This window comes from Hakea prostrata, chromosome 9 (genome assembly GCF_041222555.1).
Source record: "Hakea prostrata isolate BN-2017 chromosome 9, UWA_Hpros_2, whole genome shotgun sequence".
In the NCBI taxonomy this organism is placed as follows: domain Eukaryota; kingdom Viridiplantae; phylum Streptophyta; class Magnoliopsida; order Proteales; family Proteaceae; genus Hakea; species Hakea prostrata.
The window spans coordinates 21,294,458-21,320,127 of NC_142608.1; the positions used below are offsets into that span (position 1 = coordinate 21,294,458).

General features: G+C 39.4%; 1 protein-coding gene across 1 annotated transcript; it reads left to right on the forward strand.

The window, feature by feature from the left end:
- The first annotated feature begins 6,081 nt into the window (after nt 1-6,081).
- LOC149004989 (uncharacterized) lies at nt 6,082-23,610 on the forward strand. Its single transcript, XM_089135504.1, has 7 exons — nt 6,082-6,395; nt 16,155-16,307; nt 16,628-16,690; nt 16,780-16,827; nt 16,945-16,998; nt 22,762-22,819; nt 22,903-23,610. Exons 2-7 carry the CDS (start codon nt 16,161-16,163, stop codon nt 22,956-22,958), a joined length of 426 nt encoding a protein of 141 aa, XP_088991630.1. The 5' UTR covers nt 6,082-6,395; nt 16,155-16,160; the 3' UTR covers nt 22,959-23,610.
- Nucleotides 23,611-25,670: the final 2,060 nt, after the last annotated feature.

Sequence of the window (25,670 nt, forward strand, 5' to 3'; positions counted from 1 at the left end):
GTCACCCAGTGGTTATGGGAGTGTTAGGTTCGAGATTTAGGCTATGATCACTCGAAATCCGGATTGAAAACGGATGATCGGAAGCCTGAGTTTCGGATTGAAACTCTCTGTTTTTGGGGCGGTCACTAGTGGCGGTCGCTCAACCTAAGCGACCGCCACGAGCAACCGGCTGGTACACAATGACCAATTGGCTTTTGATTTTGATCCAATTTGATTCAATTGACTTATATATTATTGTAACCCTGTATATAGGTGTTTTTTGTTTGAAGAGAAAGTCTTATAATTGTTTACGGATTTCTTTTTATGAATGATTTACTTATATGCAGGTAAGGACATTCAATCCTATCTTTATGAATAGACTTAAACATGCTAGTCCAGTGTCTGTTAGTATTAGCCTTTCATTTTATATGCTGCTGTAATCATGTTCTACATGTTGATCTTGTTATATTACTATTGTTTATCTTGTTTACATATACACTTTGTTGATTATGAATGTTATATATTGATGATGGTTAGTATGTGGTTCTGATGGATGAGGTATTCCTTTGGGATATCTTAGCTATGGGATATCAGAAGGTTGTGGTATGGGACACATGCCTGCTGATGTCTCTAGCACTGTCATAACTATTGGATGACATGTTTAGGTAGAGTCTAGAATTTACATGGCTAGGTACCCCACATGCTACTACCCTTTCGGTAGGGGGATTGAAACCGAATGACCCGTGATAACAGTGATGTGACGTTGGTCCACTGTTGGCCATATAAATGGTAGGGTTGCATATGTTAGGGTTGGGCTCATGGACGTCCAAGGAACGGACCGGGTGTCATGAGGAGTCATGAGAGCATTCCACCCCAACAATATGTGGATGACCATAGGGTTATGGAATGAAGTCCAATAGCGGTAGCCAATCCGTGAGGATTCTCATTCCTAGGTTGCGAAGGATACTGAACCAAGTTGGTTGGTGCCATAGGGGATGTATCTAGACTTCATGTAGACATGTTACCTGTATGACCTTGCATTGGATAAGAAACCCCGACATGTGCCAGTACTCATTACCAATGGTCGTGGTGAGAGAGTGCTGACTTAACCCCAGCCATGGTTTGAGAGCCAGGTGTGGACCTTCCATTTTGCCCAGGATCCCTACAGAGGTAACCAATCCTTGCCGGATCAGAGTGACTAGACTTACCCAGAGGAGGGCCGGTGTATATCTTAAAGCATGTCAGCTGTTAAAGACTTGCATAGTTAGAATCATAGTATCATTAATACTTTGCACTCATTCATATCATGTATGCATTTTTGATTTGTTGGATATTTGGATGAGAATTGTAATTGTTCTTATTGAGTTCTTTAGAACTTACTCTTGTATTTGTATATGTTTTATTAGCCTGCACAGATGGAGGAAATGTGTCGGAAGATGGATTGGTTTCCTATGAAGGAACCTTCTCGTATGAAGAGGATGTGGCACCGGCAATGGGAAATTGAGATAGCCTGTGCGGGAGCTCCTGCGAGTGCATGGAATGCGCTTATCACACCCATTGATGGACAGAGAAGAAAAGTGGTTAGACAGTTGCTCAACGAATGGAGAAGAACTGGAGGACGCCTTTTCTAGAGATTCGTGAGAAACCTTATTTAGCCTTAGAAAAGGAAACTGGAAAGAAAGTAATATTGTGACATCCAACCTAAACCTAGCCAGGACACCCTATTTGTTTTCGGATAAAGAAAGACTTGTTTGATATTAGACCTTAAAGTTGGACTTTGATTTCAGTGTTGTTATCTTTGAAAGCCTTAAGAAGTCATGCCAAACCTTTCCCTTAAGGTAGACCTCTAATATCTGGCCTTATCCTAACCTTGACCCGGCCTAGAATCTGTTATGTTTTTAGGTCCGAAGACCCAAAGTGGGGGTAGAAGAGACTTGTGGACCCTTTTGGTTGATGATTTGGTGTCAAAACCCAAGCCCATGGACATTGACGATGATGCCCCTCACTTGAGAGCATTGTCATTGTTAGTTTTGAATCTGCGCACCAAAGAGGGGTGAATTAGTTGAAATACCTAATGAACTTCTATGCTCTATCCGAATATATTTCCTTAAACTAGACTTCTTGATGGACTTGTAGGAGAAAACCCCCACTCAATTTGACCCCATATAGCCCACCAAATCCCTGTCCGAAGTTGCTGAACTATGTCTGGCAAATCCTGCTTGTGCATCGAAGAAGGTGAGATTATTTGGTGGACCTAATGATATCCCATGCTTGATCCAAAGGTATATATGGAAACTAGACTTCTTGATTGACTTGTAGGAGAAAACCTCACTCAATTTGACCCTGTATAGCCTTTCGAATCCCTGTTCGAAGTTGCTGAACTATTTATGGATTTTCTGCATTGAAACTGTTACTGTTTTGGTCGATGCTCTTTGGTCGATGCCATCGACCAAGGACCATCGACCAAAGTTGCCCAGAATCGAGAAAAAGATGCTTTTTGGATATTCCTTCCTCTATTTAAGTGAAACCTCGAACCTAGAATGATATTTTACTCATTTCAACACCTGAGAACATGGGAAAGCTCCTCTTAGGCTCCTCCTTAGCTTGGGTGATGATCTTCTACAAGAATCATTGTCTCTCTTCTCTAATCTCTTCTCCAAGGTATGTAATATCTCACTTTCTCTATAATCTACTTCTACCTCATCCTGTTCTTGCTACTGAGTTCGTGAAGAAGGTGCTGCAACCTTGCAACCACCTCTTCTACAAACTCTTTTGCTTTGATTAAACCTCTCTTCACCCTTTCCATGCTATGATTCTCATACATGATGTTCTTGCTTTCTTATTTTGATTTTTCTCTTCTTTACAACATGAATTCATCTCTTAATCTGATTTTCTCTTTCAATTAGGTCTGATTATATGTTAGTATGTATCTCTAATCTACTGCCCATCATTCCCTTAATTGAATTCCTAAGTTCTCTTGCAATTGCAATTGATTCCATTGAAGCATGATTCTTGCAAGTTTGAACCTAGGACCTCAATTTGGGGGTTTTCAATTTGACCATTGGATCATGTTAATTCTTGCTACATACTCTCCCGCTACTGTTCCTAACCTATTCCCCAACTAATTCTCTAGCTTCCCTTTCAATTACATCAATTTCTCATGAATGCTAGGATTCTTGTCTTTAGAACATAGGACCTCAATTTGGGGGTTTTCATTTGGACCATTGGATTGTGATAATACTTGCTAGGTAGTGTTCTTACACTGTTATGAATCATCCCTCCAAGTTTCAGATCGATCCGAGCCCCGGAAGACCCATTTCGGACCAAAATCCCCAAAACCCATTATGCAGCCCCAAAGACAATTTTGGTCGATCCTCTTTGGTCAATGCCATCGACCAAGGACCATCGACCAAAGTTGTTACTGACAGCAACCTTGCTTCGTTTTGACCCGTTAGACCTCTGATTTTCTCGATTTCTTTTCTAACCTTTCATTTATGTTTGTCTAGGGTCTTATTACCATCTTTGGATCATTCTTTTGAGATTGTTGGATTATCATCATCACGACTAAAGGTAAGGACGGTTGTTACCATAACTACATAGATTATGTGATTCTTGCTTCTATGTTAGAGACTTAGTAGATTTACCTTCTTTATTGTATTTCCTACAGTATATGATTGTTATAAGTACTTCAAGTATAGTAGTGCCATGTTTACATATTCTTTTGTTATCATGATTATGTATTCTTAATAAATTCATATGTAACTGATCATGTTATGGTATGTATCTTTCTATATGATGAAATGTCATTTATGTATGATATGATGGAATTGAGAACGTGATTGAATAGGTATGATTTGGGATTGGGGAATGTCCTATTAACATTTCTGTCCTTGGACATCAGAGGGAATAGTATGGGATGTTTCCGAAGATGCCCATCGACGCTTTTCCGAATTATTGGATGACATATATAGGACTTGTCTAGATGTATGGCTAGGATGTCCCTGTCGTATCAAACCCGAATCGGAAGGGCATTGAGACCGAACGACCCGTGGTAGTGTATGGTTTGATGGGCGCTCTAGGCCGGTAACCAATCCAATAGGGGACATAAACCATGCTACGGATACCCGAAAGAGGCCATTTATTGGTAGGGTTGCAAATAGCTAGACTTGGGCTCACGGGCGCTCAAGACCGGTAACCAATCCGTGAGAGGACGTGAAAACTTCCCGTTTACTATTTGTGGATGACCAATAGGGTTGATGAGTCCGTAATCTGGGATTACGCTGACTCTAGTGTGAAGGATACAAGAAAGGATCGCCGAGGGTGAGGAATGGACGTATCTGGATCTGACTTGATACGACTGAGTAGATGACTTGCATTGGGCTAGGCTTTACTGTGACATGCGTCAGTACTTATACCAAATGGTGATGTGAGAGAGTGGTGACTAAATCCCCAACCATGGTTTTTGAGATGACTTTACCTAACTTCCTTGGCAGACCCAAGATATCTTGTATGATTGAGGGGGAGTGATTGACAACCCAAAGAAGTACGGTGCTATGATTTAAAGCATGTCTATCATAGAGACTAGCATACATAGAGTTAGAATCATAATTGCATCATGTGTTTCATATCATATTACATCATGCTATGTTTTGTATCATGTATCTATGTTATTGTGGAATAACCTGCCTTGCGGAGTTCTTTTGAACTCACTCCTTTTTGCAACATTTTTGTTAGACTCTACTGCAGGTACCACCACTGTTGACTATGATGGTCAACACTCTGAAGACCAAGTTGATGACCCGTACCCCACTTGTCACGGTGTACAAGTTGATAAAGACTAGTAGTCCGAGATTGGGGCATATCTGGAGTAGTTCGGCCTTTGCACTTGTGTGCTCGTGTTGGGATATCGTCCCATTTTCTTTTTAACCTTTTAGTTAATTTGTTGAGACCGTAGTTTAGTCTGTTCCCTTGTCATGTTGGGAACCGGTTGTAACCCTTAATTTTAGTCGATCTACCTTCCGCTATTATTATAGGATGGGTTTCTTCCTTCCTTTTCACACTTTGACTATTTGTCCTATTTGTATCATTTTCGCACTCTGATATTATTTGGGAAACCTTCTGAGATCTTTTTTAGACTTTTATTATTAAATTATTTGAATACAAGGAATTATTCTTGCTTTTGATTATATTATTGTGCTAAGTGGCTATGATCGTTCCTAAACTTGATCGGCGAGACCGTGATTCACTCCCCGGGTAATCTAGATAGGGTACCCCCTTGGTGGATTTAGGGCGGGATGTTATAAATATAACTCTTTTTGATTGCTTCCGCTGAACTCATATTCATTTTGATTTATTATTCTTTCATTGATTATTTTTATTGGAGTATTTAGACTTCTGTAATCCTTTTATTCATTAATTGAACCATTATTGCTCTTGATTGTCTTTATTTGTATTTATTATTGTTGATAGACTAAAACCGTGGATCCTATGACGGATCACTCCCATGGGTTGTCGGGCGGGTAACCGAGACCGGCGGGTGGGGTGTGACAGCTGGTGATCTCACAGGTGAATAAATGGATCAACATTAAGTTGATCTTGATGTGACACCACTCTTCAGTTGGGGGGACAAAACAATGGTATGTAGTACTCGAGGCAAATTTTGGGCGGATGAGAAGGTTCTAGGTTATCCATGCGCATTTAATGAGACTTGGTGCATTTAATGCTGAATTAAATGTTGGGGTTTGACATTTGGGCGAGGATGCACCAAATCTTCTGCTAGCACTATTTCTGTCGAAAAGTCACATGATGACAGCTATGTGTCACTATGATGCGTGATTCTTGACTTCTTAGCTGGCATTTCCTTCCTCCTTCGAGAAGTGTCATGACTCGAGATTCGTCAGTTGAATTATGTTGGACTTAGCTTGAGTCCTTGATTTGGTTTAAGTGGTCTGATCCGGCTCAAGGGTTTGGACTGTAATGACCATCACACATACTTTTTGGGTGGAGCATAAAATATCATTTTCTTGGGGCGCGGGGGATATTTCAGTTAACAGCAGTAAGAGTTTTTGCTTTTTGGCGTTAACAGATCAGTAACAGACTAACAGTTAAGTGTGGCTCTGTAACGTCTTCATTTTGAGGTGGATACGCTGTGTTTTCAACACAAAAAAATGGAGGGAACTCAAGTAAAACATTCAGAAAAGGGGGCAAAAAAAAAACCATATTATATAAATTGTCTATCTGTACATAGCTGTCTTCTGCCTGAAGAGAAACGCAATGCGTAAGCATAATCCCCATGGTAAATGATAAAACGTAAAGAAAGAGAGAGAGAGAGAGCTTCCACAAGAAGGAGCTGCGACGAAAGAGAGCTGAAACCTCTTCCCTTCGAGAGACAGAGCTGCGACCAAAATCTGTAACTGGTATGTCGATCTTCGAACTCTCTTTCTCTATCCTTCGAACTCGAATGGTTTAGGGTTAGTTTTGTTTATCTCCTTCTAAACGAAGTGTTTTCCTCGGTTCGGTCCCATCTCAGAAAGAAAGGGTTTAGGGTTTAAAGTTATATGTCCCCAAATCTTTGTCTTCTTGGCTTGTTTCTGTTCCGATTTATACTTTCTTGGCTTCTTTCCTTGTAATTTTTTTCTTCTTCCAGAACGTATATCTACACTGCATTAGTTTTTCCATAATTTCTAGTTAGGCAGGAAGTTGTGCACACCTTTTGATTATTCTTATTTCTTGCTTAATAAAACTACAAGATAGTTCCTAGATTCATCATGCCTAGCATCATCTGTGATTCGAGTCACACTAAATTACTTCAAGAAATTAAATTTTGATAATGGGATTCTCATTTTCAGTATGCTATAGTAGATTCCTCTGTATGTAGTTTGTGTCTTGAATAGGCTTGACAATCAAACCAACAGACACTCACAAATTGGATCTGCCTGAATCATAAATTATACCAGATTGATCCGGTAAACTTTCAAATGCATAAATCCATGTCGATTCTATTCAAGATTCTTGGGTTCACTGGCGAAACTTTAAAATGGAAAGAAATAGTGCTGAGCATAAAGCAGTCATTTAATATACCTTGAATGGTCTGAGCTCTTTGCTCGATTCACACTAAATTACTTCATCATGGGATTCTTATTTTCAGTATGCTATCTGTACTTTCCTCTGTTTCTAGCTTTTATCTTGAATAGGGTTGACAATCAAAAGAAATGATACTCACATATTGGATATGCCACAATCATAAATTATACCAGATTAATCAAAATTCTTTACTTGACTAAATTCACTTGAATTTGGAGTTACTATAGTTGTTAGCAACACTGATATGACTATTAAGCTCATGTGTGAATAATCTAATTTGACAATTTTGTATAAACTGAATATTGTCAGCTATAGTTGGATTGGTCTGCAAAAGTTTTCTTTTTCTTCTCCCCCCCCTTCTTGGTGTTGAGGGGGTGGTTGTTGTTTGCATATGATCATGTCTCTCCAAATCATTCTATTTCAGTTTTTGATTTTGGTTGTGAAACATTGAAGAATAGTTTGTTGGTTAGGAAACAACTCTGTGACTTGCAGTTATTTGATATGCTCTGTAACATTGAATGATATGTTCTAGTGGATGTTGCTGTTAGTTGCTCTAATTCGAGAGAAGCAACTAAAACGGTGTTAGAACTTAGAACATGCTCCTAGGCTTCCATATTATAAAACAATGTTTTAATCTTCTACCCAACAAAAGAAACACATTATTTTACCGTATAGTAAAACAATGTGGTCCAATAGAAAAAATTGAAACATCATTGACATAAGGATATCTTATGGAGATTTGAACCACTTGAAAGGCTATTCCTTCTGACCAATGTGGCTGATCGTTTGCTCTACCCTTTCCTCGCTCAAACCAAACAAAATCCCTCTGCTTCTTCCCATCCTCTGCAACCTGCAATTCTGCAGATCTCTCTCTCTCTCTCTCTCTCTCTCTCTCTCTCTCTCTCTCTCTCTAATTCCATTTCTAAAATAGGGAGAAAGTGAAGGAGAACTGTATTCAGCAAGGATAAGACAAGATGATGCATATGACCTTCTACTGGGGTAAGAATGTTACCCTGCTGATCCATTCGTGGAAGACCAATTCATTGATTCACCAAGGATCCCAGACCTCTCGGGTATTACTCCCCCAAGGTACCAATCTCATAGACAATCCTCACTGAGAAGCAGCAAACTTGCTAAGCAATTAGCCAACAATCAAGTGGTATTCATCCCATTGTTTTTTTCTCTTTGGGGGCGGGGGAAGGTGGTTACTGGTAGATGGCTAAACAGCCTTACAATGGGGTTCCTCTGCAGAGTAGCACTTGAAAATCAGGACCTACAACTCCTTTCAGAGTTAGGAGTTGGACACTAGTTTAGGGACTATTTCCTTCTGCTATATACACCAAGTTAACACATTATCAATAACCTCTTTTAATATACTATTTTAGAATACGATAATCTTGTTAGAACTTGTTGGACAAGGAGTAAAACAACTCACAAGTTGCAATGCCTGTAAGTATGGTGACAGAAGACCAGGTATCCAAGGGCTGAATCCCACGTTGTGTATGGAACATCAATCAAAGCACAAGATTATACCTTGTAAAATTTTAAGGATGGCCCACCAAATAATGTGCTTCTTACTTCCCCTATTGCCCTACCACTTGCACTTTTGAGCATAAAACTAAATTTTGTTTTGTTTCTCCATTTTGACCTGGTTGAAATTTTAGCTAAATATGGTACAAGTTTGTACCATATTTCGATGCCCAATTTCAGCAGGTTTTAGGTGTTTCTTTGGCTTGGTTTTTGATGTATAGCCTAATTTGAGGCCAATAAACACAATGGAAGTGTTATTTTTGCCTAAAACTTATTATTTATGTTTCATCTATGGCTGTTGGATCCAATACTTGATCCTTGGGACATAGGAATGGTTGTAGCTAGTGCCCAAAGGCTTGGTTGTTTAGATCAGTCCATGGAAAGGGTTGTTTTCAACCAGAGTTTGAGGTACTGGAAAGGGCCATCTCGATCTAATGCTGATGCTGGGCCAAATTTCTTCCGACAATTGATAAGCTGGGGTGAAACCAACAAGACCATATGAACCAAAGTGGTATTCTTGATAGACACATGCCCGACTATATGTTGGCTAAAATGGAAGTTTGGAACATGAATTTTAACAAATATAAATTGTATATTATGCAAGAGAACATTGAAATTTTCATTAAAATTCAACAACAAATACAGGAACAAGTAGAATTCAATGTACAAGTAGAAGTGTAGAACCCAATGCTCAGTTAAAAGTTACAATGAATGATGCATAACAATAATTGAATGAATTACAATGAATGATTGATAAAGATACATGACACAAGATATCAGAAGTTTTCAATAACAAATATACACAATAAATGAGGCCTAGTCTAATATTATAAAAGCTGTTGTGTTGGGCTGAATTCATCCCCTGGGTCATGGAGGAGTACTTTGAATGCTGGACATAAGTAGACCATGACATGGTATGGATTATCCATGTAGTCTGTCACTGTTGTTTTGTAGGTAGCATCATCAACATAAATTAGATATCACACCCTAAGGAATTTGTCATACGAGCATAGATTGTAACCTGGTTGCAAAATTGGCATAACTGGTTGTGCTGGTAGTGATGGATATCCAAAGATAGAGTCTAGAATGAATGAGACCTAGTCTAGTCTAATAAAAGTTGTTGTGTTGGGTTGGATCCATTCCTGGAGTCATGAAGTACACTGAATACTGGACATAAGCAGGCCATGACATGGTACGGATAAAGTTATCCATGTAGCCTGTCACTGCCCTTCTATAGGTAGCATTATCAACATAAAGTGGATATCCTACCCTAGAGAATGTGTCGTACGTCCATGGACTCTAACGTGGCTGAATTGGCACGACTAGCTGTGTTGGTCCTGATAGATATCCATACATGGAGTCCACAAATGGTGCACCTAATCCATCCCCATACCCATATGTAGACATGCTGCTGGAATCATCAAATAAGCCACCATATGCTCCACCATTTCCATATCCATAGCCATAAGCCGTACGGTACAACCCCTTGGGATTTTCAAGATTTCACCAAAATTTTTGAGATTTTAGTGGAATTCCGGCGAACAAGTTCCGATTTCGAATGGCATTTTGTTTTGGCTAGCTCAGAATTTCCAAAATTTAGCAGAATTTAGTACTATGCTTTTGAGGGCCCTATAAAACGTTAATGATCATCATTGGGCATGATTTTTCTTTTGTCTTTCATCAATTTCCCTGCTTTCTCTAATGTTTAGGTTTTTCTACACATAAATAACTTGCCAGCCTTTATGGTAGTTCTTCTCACTCTTCTCCACCTGAAAGTGTGGGGCTAGCAGATATTTCCCCCCTCATTTTTTTGTTGCTGGGGGTTTTTTTTTTTTTTGGGGGGGGGGGGGGGGACTAAGACAGAAATCAAGGTAACTGACCTTTTCTCTCTTTTGCCCAAGTTTATCATTTTATCTTGCTATTTTCGTTGACTCAATAGCATTATGAACGTTACTAAATAGATTATATTAGATTGCTTAACACAATTCTCCTTGGACATGGATTGTTTTTGGTATCCAAATATTTTGGATTTGCTTCTGTCTGCTTCATTTCTTTTAAACCTTTGTGGTGTGAATAAATACAGCTATGATTATTGATGACTTGTCTCCCCAAGTGTTTTTCTTTATTTCTCTCCAAATTCTATATGAACACATCCACTGGTCATGCCCCAAGAAATATCTCAGAAACCCAATCTCTGAAGGCCAAAGGATTGCATTGGCATGCTGATGCAGCAAAAGAATTGTCAAATGCAACTACAGATCATTCTTAGTTGATAAAAAGCATATTTAAAACTCCAACAATCTAGAAAGTCATCCAACATTGGAGAATTTTTTTTGTATTCAGACATTTAATATTAAAAAGAAGAAGTCAACACATGTTGCCACAAGGACAAAATGTAGCCCATCAATTACAGCATGTCTAAGATCTGAAGCACCAGAATGAATAATGAACATAGTGCTGTTATTTTACCATACCAGCAGCATTATATGAAATATACAAATGCATCAACCCAAAAAACAGAATAGCTGCAACACCAAAACCAAGTGCAAAAGAAGCAACAGACTGACCTAGTGGATAAATCAGAAATAGAGAATAAAAAGCAGAAACTGGACCAGAAAGTGCGATTGCATATTTGAACTAGGTGAAAAATTAAGTAAATTGTTTACACTCTATTCTTCAGTCTTTTTCAGTCAAAGTAAAAATAGATCAAAGTCTATTTCATTTGAGATTAATCTCAATCATTGACTGAAAGTGATAAATGATGGACGAATAGTCTGCAGGATGGTTATAAATGTTTCTCAAAGAAATGTAGTTGTGAAACTACTTGGTACTTCCAAATATCATTGGCATTGCCAATAACACAAATAAAAGGGATGATGGAAATGTAGAAAGCACCATAGGATTGTCTTTTATCTCTTTCTTTCCATTTCTGTATCTAGGAAAAGTAATCAATATTAGTTTCTTGCTTAGAGAATAACTCTACTAATAAATCTTTTTGAGATACATCTACCATCAAGTCATAGGCTCCAATTATTCATGGCTGAGAGAGAGTTGTGAAAACTTCAACAAAGATCTTTATATATTATGAACACAGTTTGATCGTGGATTAGTTAGCATATACACCAAGTTGTCAGCATTAACAGTTTGGATTTAGAAGTGCTTGCAAAGACTTCAATAGATACGGTTTTGTAAGTGAACAACTTAATTTCTTCTTCGTGTGGGCATTGCAATCATCCAAAGAAATTCTCGGAACGACTAATGCACTGGTGTAATCTCCCGTCTCAATTTGTAAGCATAATGGTTGGTGGACCATAGTTGTAGCCTAAGGTCAAGGTATTGAAACAGCTTCTCAACAAAAGTTGCTTGGGGTAAGGCTGCATAGGAAATCTCCCCCTTCTCTTGGGACTCTACTGGTGCAAAAGCCTATGATTTACGCTTCTTAACTTCAAAAGAGCACTTCTTCTCTTTTTAGTCATTCGAAAACTAAAACGTGGACAACTTATTTCTGTTTTCTTGTGTATTATTATTGTCAAATGGGCCTACTACAACTTACAAATTTGCTGTTTCGCTTTCGCATATTTTTGGCACTATTACTATTCTACATTGCATATTGTGCTCTTTATTGTTTTTAATATATATATTTTAATTTTGTAATATTGTCCAATGCCATTTATTAGGTGTTTTCTATTGCATAGTTGTAGTCTTTTTGGGTATTAATGGGGTAGCTTTGAACCTTAAAAGCTTAAAATTCTAAAGCATCAGGACTTCAATACCGCTAGTCTTTTGAAGCTAATTTAGAAAATTGCCTTCAAGCATGACTCTATATGGGTGAATTGGGTCTACTACCACCTCCTGAAATTAGACTCCATTTGGACATCCTCCTTCCCCTCCAAGCTTTTTAGGGTTTGGATGAAACTTCTCCCGCTCAGACCCCTTGCTCTTCCAGCATTCTCCTCCCTCATCTAGAATGCTCCTTGACCTCCTTGTGGCTTGACTCTTGGCATCCTTTAAAGATTCTCTACAACCACATTGGCTGCCGCTTGTTAATGACCCTTGTATCCTCCAAGTTCATCCTCCTCTCCACTTTCATCTCAAATTGCCTGCTTCCCCCGCTCATCTCCCGGTCCCTCTGGTCTTCCCACCCTTCCCCACCCCCTCCCCTTGGCTCGCCCCCTTTTCTTGGTCCCCCCCCTGCCGCCTTCCCTGGTTCCCTTTGGTTTGGTTGGGCCCTCTTGCGGCTCTTCCCCTTTGTGGTCCTTCCCTTTGCCTCCCCCGGTTTCTTTTCCGTCGTCTCCTCCTCTTTCCCCTTGTTGGTTGCTCGCTCCTTTTCTTGTCCTGCGCCTTCTCTCTCTTTGGGGGTTTTGCCTCCGTCGCGCCTCACTCTCGGCAATCTTATGGGTTTGGTTTGTGGATCCTCCAATCCTTTCCTAGCTCCTCTATTTGTGATATTGCTGGTAAGTTGGTCTTTGATGCTGTAGTTCACCATCTTTGGTGGGAGTGCAACCTTAGGAGATGGACTTTCAACTCCAGATCTAGATTTGGAATGCCTTCCACTAGGCTGCATTCCCTCCCCACCCCCCTAAGGAACAGGCTTATTGTTGTTATGTGGGGTCTTTCCTCTTCTCTTCAGCCTCCTAATTAAGGGCTGGCCCCCCTTGCTTCCTCCTTGTTTATTCCTTCTTTGCCTTTCAGGGTTTTTGGTAATAATAGTTTATTCATCCCAGAAAAAAAAAGAAAAAAGATAAGGCTGAAGCATTAACTTGCCATTTTGTGGCTGTAAGTTTTGTTTTAATGTGGCCCACTTCTAGATAAATAAATTTTTTGTTAGAAGTGTAAAGAACCACAGCACCTTGCAAAAAAGAAACTTGCAGCTGTATTATAGAGGGCTTAGTGTCTACTTGCGATGCTTCTCTCATGCATGGAAAGCATATGTTGTGATAATTTTGTCTGGCACTGGAGTCTTTAGGAAGAACTGAATCCTTGTTGTTTTCCCAACTGAAATTGGGGAATTAGAACGAACAGTGTTGTAGATAGCGATAAAATAAAGGTTGACGGTGAACCACTGCTAACATTACTGGAGTTTGAATTCTCTAAACCAATTCGTTTTAAAAAATAGATATGGTTATCCAAAACCATACATGTGAGGTACCGTGCTGAGAAAATAAAACTATTTAATTTCACATTTAATGATTACCAATATTTTCAACCATTTTTTGTCTGATATGGGTGGTTTAGCGTAACTTACAAGTTCTATATGGAGGGATTAATTGTTTATGTATACATGGGAGTGCAGTGCTCTTGTAGTTTCTCTGGTCTCTACACTACTTTGTTCACGTGGTTTACCTGAATGGTATCTCTAGAGTACTTGGTGTCTTTGTATGGTGTCAGTTTCCAACCCTACTCCACAATGAACTGTGTAATTATCATTAATTTCATTTCGAATTATCATGTTTCTGCTGATGGTTATTTCGTCCCACTGTATCTGTGCAAATTTTCTAATCCTTACCTGTTGAGATATTCTTATCCAAGTCGGAAAATCTTAAGCTCATGTGAAGATGATTCATTGGTGATTTGTATGATTAAAGTGGTTGATGTGAACCAGGATCTAGGGTTTGGCTAATTGATGTAATGCCTTAGGTCTAGGTCACTCCAGGATCATCTCCCTGAGAATCAGCAGTCTTCCCAGGGCTGAAATACCCTATGGTTGAGGGTTTTTGCTTGGTTTTATAGGTGCTAGTGTTAGTTGAGGGTTAGAGTTAGGTTCAGCCAGGCTTAGGCTTCTAGGGCTTGAGAAACTAGGTCTTGGGACCTTGCTCTCCTGAAATTTCAAAATTGAAAATTTTGATTTAGGTTTTTGAATTTAGAGTTTTTCAGAATTCTGGGGTTAGGGTTTTCTAATAGGATGGTAAATTGCGGAATTTCTAGGGCTTAGGATGGGAGAGGAACTGCCTGTACTTGAGGATAGGGGGCTGTGGGTGGGTTGTAAATTCAAAAGGGGAGGAGTTTGGGTCAAAGGATTAGGTTCTATTAGTTCTAGAATACTTGGGGCACTTATGTTCTTAATTTTCTGGAAAATCCAGAAGTGCTGCAAGCAGGAAAAGAATAAAAGAGGGAGAAAGGGTAAGGGGAGGGGGTGGGATTATAATCTATGGTTAGGGGAGGGTTCCTAAGGCTGCCGTGGGGTTTGGGAAGGGCTGGGAGACGATGGAGGGGTTGGGCTGGGAATGTAAAAACTTGGGTTTAAGGGGTAGGGGAGACTTGCGGGTGAGAGAGAGGAGAAGAGGGAATGGGGCTGGGATGGGGTAAAGGGCTTGTACCTGGGACTGGAAGATGAATGCTGAACTTGAAGAATTTCTACAGAATTTAGTACTTTTAAAGTTGCTGCTGGCCCCCTCTAGGGAGCCCACGGCCTCTATTCCTTGCCTTCAACACTCAATCAATATTTTATATGTAAATCAACTTGCTGATTACAAAGCTAGATGGCTTATTTGTAGCTTACTGAAAGAAATTAAACTAGAACTCTAACTTGCAATGTAAATCAGACTTAAAGTCCTAATTGACTAGGTCTTCAGCTGACACGAAGAATCTTCATAACTCACTCTAGATTCCAATTTGAATTCTAAGAGTAGATATGGATTCCTTGCAAGGAGTATGACAACTCTAAAGGACTCCTCCACAACTTAGGAATACAACTCTAGCCAAGACTCTTCAATAACTCAATAGTTAAGGACCCAAATTCAAAAACAAAAATTGTTCCAGGGTCCCTCAAACACACTGGACCCAACTAAACCCTGAGTAGACTCAATTGAAATATGGAAAATTACCAAAATACCCCTATGCTGGCCAAAATAGAGCTGTAGGTTACTAGTAACCTCTCTCTGCCCTCTGTGGATGGTACCCGGTTCATATCAGCGGCTCTGATGTTCGTAAAAGTTCTCTTTTTTATTCTTGATGAAAGATTTGTCTAGTAAATCATTTTTCAAAAGCTGCTTTGTATGTGTTGGGGGTTGATATCTTGTATTCTGTAGACTGGGTTTTGACCTGCCTGCGCAAGGTTGTTAGAAGCCTGTGTGGTAATTTTTAGGGTTTTTGTGGAGGTAATAATGGAAATTTGTATCTCTTGATTTCTTCATAATTTGTTCAATGGAGTTTCCTTTTTATTATTTTTTTATTTTTTTAAGAGCTGTTTAGAAGAGATTGTAACCCTTTCCCCATTGTTAGCAGTTAGTGAAAGTAGCACTGATCTCTTTGTGCACACAGACACTTGCCAGTTCACATGAATTTTTGCATTGTTCTTTTTTTGTGTAATTTTTTTCCTTCTTCTTCTTCTCTCTCTCTCTCTCTCTCTCTCTCTTTCTGTTGCCCTTTTGTTTCCTGAACAGTGACAAGGTTTTCATTTAATTGTTTTGGCAGCATATATGAAAATATACCACACAAAAGTTGTAGGAACTTTAGTCCCTTTTGCATAATTTCACATTTCCTTGTATTGGATTGATCATTGCTCTGAAGATGAGCCAACTGCTTTAACCACTAAGCTGCTGATGTGTGTTTGGTTCACCTAGTGTAAGATGTCGGACACAAATATGGAGGATGTGAAGGTGCAGGAGAACACTGAAAATACGCTTGAAGGACAACCTGATGAAGGGTTATCCATGGAGGCCCCTCAACATGTGGACAAGAAAGTGGAAAATTCGATGCCTTCACCCCAGCAAGAGGTGCTTTTATGTCTAAGTTTCATCATTTTTAGATTGTATCACTTATTATCTTTTGCATAGAGGAAATTGTCATTGATGCGTAGTAGTTCCCTTTAAATATTAAAATGACTGCAAACCCCCCTCCCCTTCTTTCTTCTGGTGTAACCGTGTAAGTCATGGTGCTACACTTACAGATTAATACATGTGGGTACTTTCCTGTGCATGGAATCATTTTCTTTTTTAATTGTTAAAACACTTGGCTGTCATGTTCTTCATGGTGTACTATTGTGTTCTAACTTAACTGGATGGGCTTCTTAGCGGTTTCATGTTGCCTTCTGCAGGAAGAAACAATCAAGAAAAAGTATGGAGGAATGTTGTCCAAAAAGCATCCACTGATATCCAGGGTCATCTATTTGCTTATTCTTTTTATTTTTTTATTTTTTTGTATCAATCTCTGGGGAGTTCATCTCACATTTATTATTTGTACTGCTAGGACCATGAGCGGGCTTACTTTGATTCAGCTGATTGGGCACTGGGAAAGGTATCTATCCAGACTCTTTTCTGTGAACTGGTTCCTTTCCGCTGTGACTAAGGTTTAGTATGCAAATCAAGTTAAACTACCTTATTCCTTTGTCTGCTGTATTTGGACTTCCAATAGCAAGGAGCTCAGAAGCCCAAAGGACCTCTTGAAGCTCTCCGGCCAAAATTACAGGTACTTGATCTTGATTATTAAATGGCATCTTCTTGCTGAATCTTATGCCTTCTGCAGTCTTTATACTTCTCGAGTCCTGTATGATTCTATTTAAACACTACTCTATGGTGTACGACAATAGCCATAACCTTATCCCTACTAAATGGAATCAGTTACATGGATCCAAAAGAGGCTGAGGTAGTAATTGATGCAGTAGCCTTGGCCTGGCTGGACTGATTTGATCCAGTTTGGAAACCCAGACCAAGGATGGACCTAATGCCAGTTTACTCGTCTGGGAAGGCCTGGAATTAGTAATAATATTAGTATTAATTTATTGTAAGTATAATAGTTGCTTGGGTAGATTATGTAGGATTGTCTTGCTATTTGTTTCTTTATCTTAGCAATAGCTTAGTATGGTAGATCTTTATTCCAGCTAGTTTTTATTTCAAAAAAGTTTCTATTTTGGAAGCAAGGTTTATTGCCTATTTATTTTGTCTGCAAACGAGGAACTCTCAGTTGAGTTATGAAATTTAAATATTTAAAATATAGTAGAGAAGCTATAAGTGAGTGTGGATGAGTTTTCCCCCTTCCCCCTCTTTCCTATTCTCCTAATTCTCTCTCAGTGAAGTCCACCATAGCAGACCCCTCATAGGTTCGCATTAGTAATAGGAGTTTGAGAAGTAAATCAAAATAATCGGGATCAAAGACAGTAAGAAAAAGGAAATAAGTAATGGATCATCCTCTTACAAGAGGTCACTAGCATGGACGTTTATCCTCCAAAAGACTCTATTTGCGGTTGTACCGAGATTGCCTATCACAAGAAAATCTTTCGTTGCTACTTCCCCAATAGTCATTTAGCTCTGCTTCTATTCTTTTAACTCCATCAAACTAAATTTGGGAGACCCTTAGTGGTGCATCTACAGGCCTCCATTGTACATGACTCTACCACATCAAGAGGTTCTCACAAAGCTTTTCTTGTATTAGTGGGATTCCCAGTTCAGTTCTAAAACAATCACTCTGATGTGACCCTGGATCACAGGGCCAGTAATAGGATCTTTTCTACAAAAGCAGCAGGCAACCTAGGGTTCAATTCCTTGATGTTTGGGGTCAATTCTCAAAAGACAGCAGCTGTTTAGGATTTGAAACCCTACTACTGTTTTGGTCTGGTATTCAAGGACATCAGCTAATCTTCACTCAAAACACAATAGGAACCCTGCTGCATGGCCAACTCTTAACTCTAGGTATGGGATAGGTCTAGGGTTAGGTTGGGATGGGATTTAGGGTTCGGTCAGGTTAAATTTAGGTCTGAATTCAGAAGGAATTTTCTGTTTTTCAATGGGATTGTACTTGCAGAAATTTTAGAAACTAGGGTTTTGAATTTTTAGGGTTTTCCAGATTCTAAGGTTAGGGTTGGGGTGGGAGTTGAAGGTAGAGGGGGTGTGAGAGGTGCTAGTCCTAAGAGGGTTTAGACTTTGGGTTAAGGGTTAGGGAGATTTAAGGTTTTTAATGAAAGTAGATATTAGGGTTTATGTGAAGAAGATGAAGTGCAGGGAAATTCTGCAACTTCAAGGGATGGGCTGTATTTGGTTTTAGAAGTAGGAGAAGATAAAGAAGGGTGCGACTGGGGAGGGTTAGTGGAAAGAAGGGGTAGGGGTTTTAGGACATGCGGGAGTGGGGTTAAGGTGCTGCTGCCGTAAGAAGAAAGGGAGAGGGGGTGGCTTGCAATGGGGATAGGGACGGTATGGGGAGGGGATTGTGCTTACTTGTAGGGGAAGGGCTGGTTGTATGGCTGCTAGTGTGATGAGCTATTGAAGTTGCCGCAAGCTTGAGCTGATGGAGAAGATGAACTAGAATCACAGAATTTGAAGAAACACACTTTTCCTCATAACCCAGATTGTTGTCTAGTTTCCCACCACTCCAAGTCTGCGAATTTTTATTTAATTCTTTATCAACTGAATTGATTACAAGAGGTGGGGACTGTTTTATAGCCTTACACTTGAGTGAAACCAACTCAATTTAGGAAACCTACCTGGTCATGTAAATCCCGGTCTAGGACTAAAGGTATTTTGGTAATTTTTCCTAGATCTAAGGGCTGCTTAGGAATTCCAGCAAAAGGGAGGATTGATAAAGGGTTTTAGGGTATACTAAAACTCTGAAAAACCCTGCTGTAATAGAAAGTTAGATCTGAATTTTACTAAAATAGGAAACTAGGGCTTTGTAGGGAATTTCGGGTAGGGTATGAGAGGGGAATTGCCTGACTGTCCTGCAGTTCCAGAAATGATATTCTTGCAAACTTGATTCTACGGCTTGAGATAGGTCTGAATGGTAGAGTTTAAAGTTCACAGAAGTTACGAAAAATTGCAGAAATTAGGGAAGACGATGAAGTGCAGGATTTTCATAACTAGTTAGGGTTGAGGGTGTAGATGAATCTGAGATTAGGATTTGGGTCAGGGAAGACTTGTGATCTAGATAGAGGGAAAGGGGATGTAAGGGGGTGGGGTTTGAAGGTGTAACAGGGGGAAGGGGTTTGCTGTATTGCAGGGGAGAAGAAGGGGGTGGGGGAAGCCTACGTTGCAGGGATAGGTTGGGGATGGGCTTAACAGGATTGCTCTTTTTTTTTTGGGGTTGGGGGGGGGGGGGGGGGGGGCTGGGGGTGTCGTGGGGCCTAGGGGTGCTGCTGGATTGATGTGGCAGCAGGGGCAGGGGTTTCGGGAAGGTTACACAGGACAGGGGAGGGTGTGGTTGGTCTTTGAACTTACTTGGGATGCAGTGATTCTTGGAAAGGCTGCTTGATGAATGCTTGTAAACTGCAGGTTGTGATTGAAAACTCTTGAAATCAGCTGTGGCCCTCCCAAAGAGGACTAGGACACTGTGTTCAATAAACTATAAACTTTAATTCAATCAAAGCTGAAAATTACAATGAAATAACAGGCTATTTATAGCCTTTAAAATACTTTGACCCAATGTGGGAATCCCTAATAGATAGGGATCCTACCACTTGACATAGACTTTGCAAGTTAGACTCTTAACTAATAAAAGACAAATCTTAATCAAAATTTCAACTCCTAAAAGATAAGAACCCTTTTTGGTAAAGAGTCTTATCTTATCCACAAACTAACCAATTACAACACTACTTAAATTACTAACTTACAATGGACTTGGATTCTTTTGTAACTCAAAAAATACTAATTCAAATGAAAAAATAAAATTAGATCCGTAACCCTTGGATTGAGGGGGTTCCAATCAGACCCATCTTGAGCTCTAAAAGGGCTGGAAAAATGACCAAAATTCCCTTGGGGGAATTCGGCTAGCTTTTAGTTGGCTTTTTTGGGTCTGGGTTGTGGGCCTAGTTATGGGGGTGTCAACGTGGTTACATCACTTGGACTTAACTTAGGGAATCGAATTTGGACAATAACTTTAAGGACTTTCAAAACAACTAGAAAAGGAGTCTTTTGAAAAACTCTTGAACAAAGACAACTTGCAAAATTAGACAACCAACTACCAGAAGGAATCCTACTTGAAAATTGGATTCCAACTGGAACTCTTACATGGACAAGGACTCTTCAATAATTTCACCAAGATGAAACCAAACTTAAACTAGAAGTAGATTCCAACTCCTGACAAGCTAACTGGTCCAGTGAGACCCAAGGAGGGGTGTAAAATGACCAAAATACCCTTGAAGGCATTTGGCCACCTCTAGGTGCCGCATGGTCTGGGGCTATTTTGGGCTCAAAATATGAGCTATCCTTTTCTTGCTGATCCTGGTTATATCACAGTCATTATTCTATCTCTCGTAGTCTTGTTGCACAGCCTCCTCAACGTTGTCATCTCCACTGCACTCATCTATATCCTCTTAACTGCCCAACAGTCCATGTCTTATTACTATGCTGTAAAATTTCCCCTTCAGTTTATTGACATGCCTTTGTCACATAACACTCCAGATTTATCTCTCCATTTCATCTGTCCTCTTGAATTAGGTGGGAAACCTCATCTTCCCTATCACCCTTTTTGTTGAAGGTTGACCCCAAATATCTAAAGTGATCACTTTGTGGCATCCCTCCCACCTTAGTTTTACCACTTCACAGCCTCCCAGTGTTCAACTCAAGGCTTTGAAAAAGAACTGGCTAACCACACTGACTGAGAAAGCAATATCTGGATGAGTGATGGTAAGGTAGATGGGCTTCCCACCCCCTTGCCAACAGCCTTAGATGGGGTATGCTGAAGACCAACCCGCCAAAAACTCTTGCCTGCTGAACCGACGTGTGATAGGGAGATCATAGAGGTGGGATGAGAAAGGGATCAGAAAGGTCGTTTTTTCTATTAGACGGAATTTTCATAAACAAAGCATTCAAGTGGGCGGGTTTGCTATCTTTAATGGTTTAATTGTAGTTACGCATCATATATTCTGTCTTTGAAATTTGATCTACCTAACTAAAGCCTCTTGGCTACAAGCTTGATCTCTGTAATTCTAGATTCGCATTAATCCCTTCTCATCTATCAAAACAATATAGCATATACGGAGGGACCTTGTCTTGTATGGGCCTAGTTAAACCACCCATTACGAGTGCAAACAAATAAGGGCTTTGAGCTAATCTTTGATGTAACCAATGGCAATTGGAAGCGCGTTGCCTCGGCCTGCTGCAGCTCTTCCACTGTCTTAACACCCTTCTAAATGTCCTTAATCCATATACTGTTATGTGAGCTCTCTCTTCTCTAGGACATGCGAGATGAGCTCTCTGGGTACTCAATTATAGGCCTTTTCTAGGTTGATAAAGATCATAAGAGGTCCTTTTTGTAAGATCCCAAGCCCCCTTGAGGGGTAGATTGTTTTTGTTGAATCTGTCTGATGTGTACCAAGGAGGGGAATTACTGATCTTACAGCTGTTGATGATTGGCACAACTTTTCTAGGCTTTTGGAGCTCATAGCAAAGGGGATTTTAGATTTTAAGGCTTGCGGCTAGGGTTGATGGGGGAGTGAAGAAGAGGGGATGCTGTCCTGGGGGTTTTCTTTGGAATTTCCTTTTTCCAGTTCTGAATTTTCATAATTTTTTTGCTCTTTGGAACCAGGTTGGGTTTAAGTTGCGCAAGAAAGAGGATGGTGATCTAGGGTTTCCAAGGGTGGGGGAAGCCTGCTGTTGCAGCTGAGGGGGGTTTAGGGGTGAGGGAGATGCTGTTCCAATAGAGATTTGGGTTTAAGAAAGAAAAGAGAAAGGAGGGGGGTGGGGGAAGGGGAATAGCAGGTTTCTGGAATTTCAGGCATGGAAGATTCCAAAAAATTTCCGCTGGTACCACCTTACACTTCTTAGGTGGGCTTCCATGAATTTTCCCCCAAAGTTTCATGTTACTCATTATAGTTATTGTAGTCCTGGATACCACCTTTACCTTATAGATCAAAAGTATAATGCTCAAAATCTTGTTGGATAGTTTGTTTTGCCAAGATACCCGCCATGTTGCTGAACTCTTGTACACTTCAATTTGTTATGCAGTCCCTGTATAACTTTGGTTTGCCAACTCATTGTAGATGCCCTTGGCATGTATTGGCACCTCAACTTATTCCAATTTACCTTGTATGTTTCTAGTTTCACAAATAAGAGAAACTTAAAAACAGTATTAAAATGTTATTGAGCCCTTGCATCAACTTCAACAGAATATAATCTTAATCTTCTACTGGGTTATTCTTGTTCTACCTTCTGTTGAAGATTTGCACATTGCTAATATCTTTGGTAATGCTATACAAGTGAATATGCAAACGCAATGCCAACTTTTATCCATGCTTGTTTTCAGCCTTCACCACACCAGCAAGTAAAACGATCTGTGTATGCTCCACCAGATGACAGTGAAGGTATGATGTATTCAATAATCATTCCAGTAAATGACCTTTTCCTTAATAAATGAGGTTGCTCACTTGCTCTTTTCCCTACATAGATGGGGGCAAAAACAATGCTAATGCTGAGGATCAAGATCAGGATGGTCACAATTAGTTACTGAGGAGCCACAAGGTGGGAACAGGTTCTTTCATCCTATCAAAGAATAAGTATTACAAATTGGCCGGTGCCCCTGTTTTTGTAACTCGTAAGAAGGAATATACCAGGAATCTATGCTCAGAATTAGTGTCAGTTTCCCGTGCAGTGTACTAAGTTTTCTAATCTGAGAAATGGTTTTTGGGTATTTCTTTGGAGTTACTGATGAGTTCTTGATTTGTTCTTGTAGGCTAAATAGTGATGTAAAGAGGTTTTATAATGCCAGATAAGTAGTTTAAAGGTATAGAACCAGATAACTAGTTTAGAAGATGTAGCACACATTTTATTGATGACATGAGAATGGAAACATTATTCCTTTTTTTTTCTTTTTTTTTTTTTTTTTCACACTTGGAAGGAAAACTACTACTAGCTTTTGGTAGTAAAGTGCTGATATTCTGGTTTGGGTAAATTTCGTCAATTTTGAGTTGCCCTCCTGTTAACTTGGTGAAAACTTAATTCCATGATTTTAGAAACCCAGAGAACATTGCAGTTCTGTCTTTTGTTGGAAAAATTTCAGGAACACTTTAAGACTAATGACAAAAAGCATAGACACTTAGAATTATATTAAATTGGTACAAACACTCTGAAATGCCACTTGAAATTGTACAATAGCACTCCGTTATTATTTTTCATTAAGTCATGAATATATAATTTTATAATTCTTAAGTTATCCTAATGTTATTTTAAGTTTACTGTTTTACCCTTAATAAAATATGAAAATTATAAAAGATGGATAACCCATACTTATTTCAGCCTTTTGCCCGGTCTGGCGATGCTACCTCCTTCCGTGTGCAGCAACCCTTAGCTTGCTTCATCAGTTGTTCTAACGGGAGTAGCAAAACTTATATAGTCAGGCGGGGGTAGAAGAAGAAACAGAGGAGTATCTCCTCTTTGGTCGGCACACACACACACACATTGTAAGCCCAACCTCCATGGCAACCGAAAAGAATCATTAATCCTAACTCTGGAATCACTAGGACAAACATTGTTATACACGGTGTCGATCGCTGTGATCGGCGATCCGATCCGTCACCAACGGTCAAGTTAGCTAATCATTTCTAGTTCTGAGATCCCAGTGACCCAAACAAATCCGACCATTGATTCAAGTACTCCATCAGTTAAAGTTTGTTGCTTAGTTTTGGATTCTAGCATCCCTAGTTCCTCTAGAGGAATTGGTCATGAGGAGGCTAAGGCTAGCAAAGAGATGGATGTGAGAAGTCCGCCAACTGGGGAAGCATTCTAGCCAGTTGAACAAAGATACATGACATATATATATATGGACGAGTAAAAATTTCAGAAACCAAACTCCTCCAACTCATTTGTAGTGAAGGTCAACGCAATAGATAATCAAGACGTTAGCTACAGCCTCACGACACAATCAATAATATCTGGAGTTAATACGATATCATAAAATGCCCTAAAATAACTCTCAGTAACAAAACCCTGAAAGCACAAGACCTATATATTCCCTATACTTAGTGCTGAAAATTTATTTCACAACTTTGATTGACAGGTTTTGCTGATCTGGCTACTAAAACCGTAAATATGGTATACATAGATCCTAAATTCGATTTAAGCAGCTTGGTCAGTTTAAGCAAGGTTCCGGTATCGAAACCTTGTGGATGTAAAAAAATTTCGCTGGGAGACTCACCCACCACAGCCAGGTGTGTGACCTAGGTCGAACACCGGATTAGTCAGGGCAAAGCCTTGGAAACCGGGGTTGGCAACCAAAAAAAAAAAAAAAAACCTATATTTCTAGACTTGAAAATCCTAAAGTTGGAATCGACTTCAAAGTTGGCTGTCAAATCCCCAAAATTTTTAGCATCCAAATCCTCCTCCTGTTTTGTATAAATATTAGAAAGACGATTATAGAACCTATACTTCATAATTTTTTAATATTTTTAACATATTTATTAAGTGATATAGATTTAATATCATACATATCCCAAAAGTTTTAGATTAAGATACATTATAGAACTCTAGGTTTGATTTTTACAATGACTAGGGCTTGAAGATGGTGAAGGGGAGAAGAGAGAATTGGGAACTTAGAAAAATGTGTGTTTTCAGATGAATTTTTGTTCATTCAATTGGAATAATCCACCTGTCTAAAATCTAACGGCAAATTGGAGGTAACGGGAGGGTGTTAGTAATGGAGTGGATAAAAATCCAAAGAGACCTCCTATTATAGAAACTTAAATCAAATCATTTGAAGCAACATTTTCTTATTTTTAAAAATTAAACCATTTGGAGCAAAATTTTCTTATTTTACTAAATCAGAAACCGAGATCTTTTACTCCCAATTGGACGCCCAACTCTGTGGGTTTTAGGTGTTTTCTTAGTTCATTTCAGGCCTTCCAAACCCAGTGGTAACCTCAGATTTATGGGAAAAAAATATGGTGAATCTGATTTAAATTTCAGACCCCAAGTTTGAAATCGCTATTTTGAGGCGTACTAATTATGTACTTCATGTTAATGTATTAATTGTTCAAACTTCAAACTAGTATAATACCATACACGTTGAAGTTTTTTTTGTTATTCATGAGACTTACAAAACACAGAGAGGTTGTAACAAGGATCTAAACAGGGTCTGTATAGACCTTAAAAAAAAAAAAACCTATTATAGAGTTTTGTACAACTAATCTGGCAAGTAATAGAGAAGATCTTCAAGAAAAT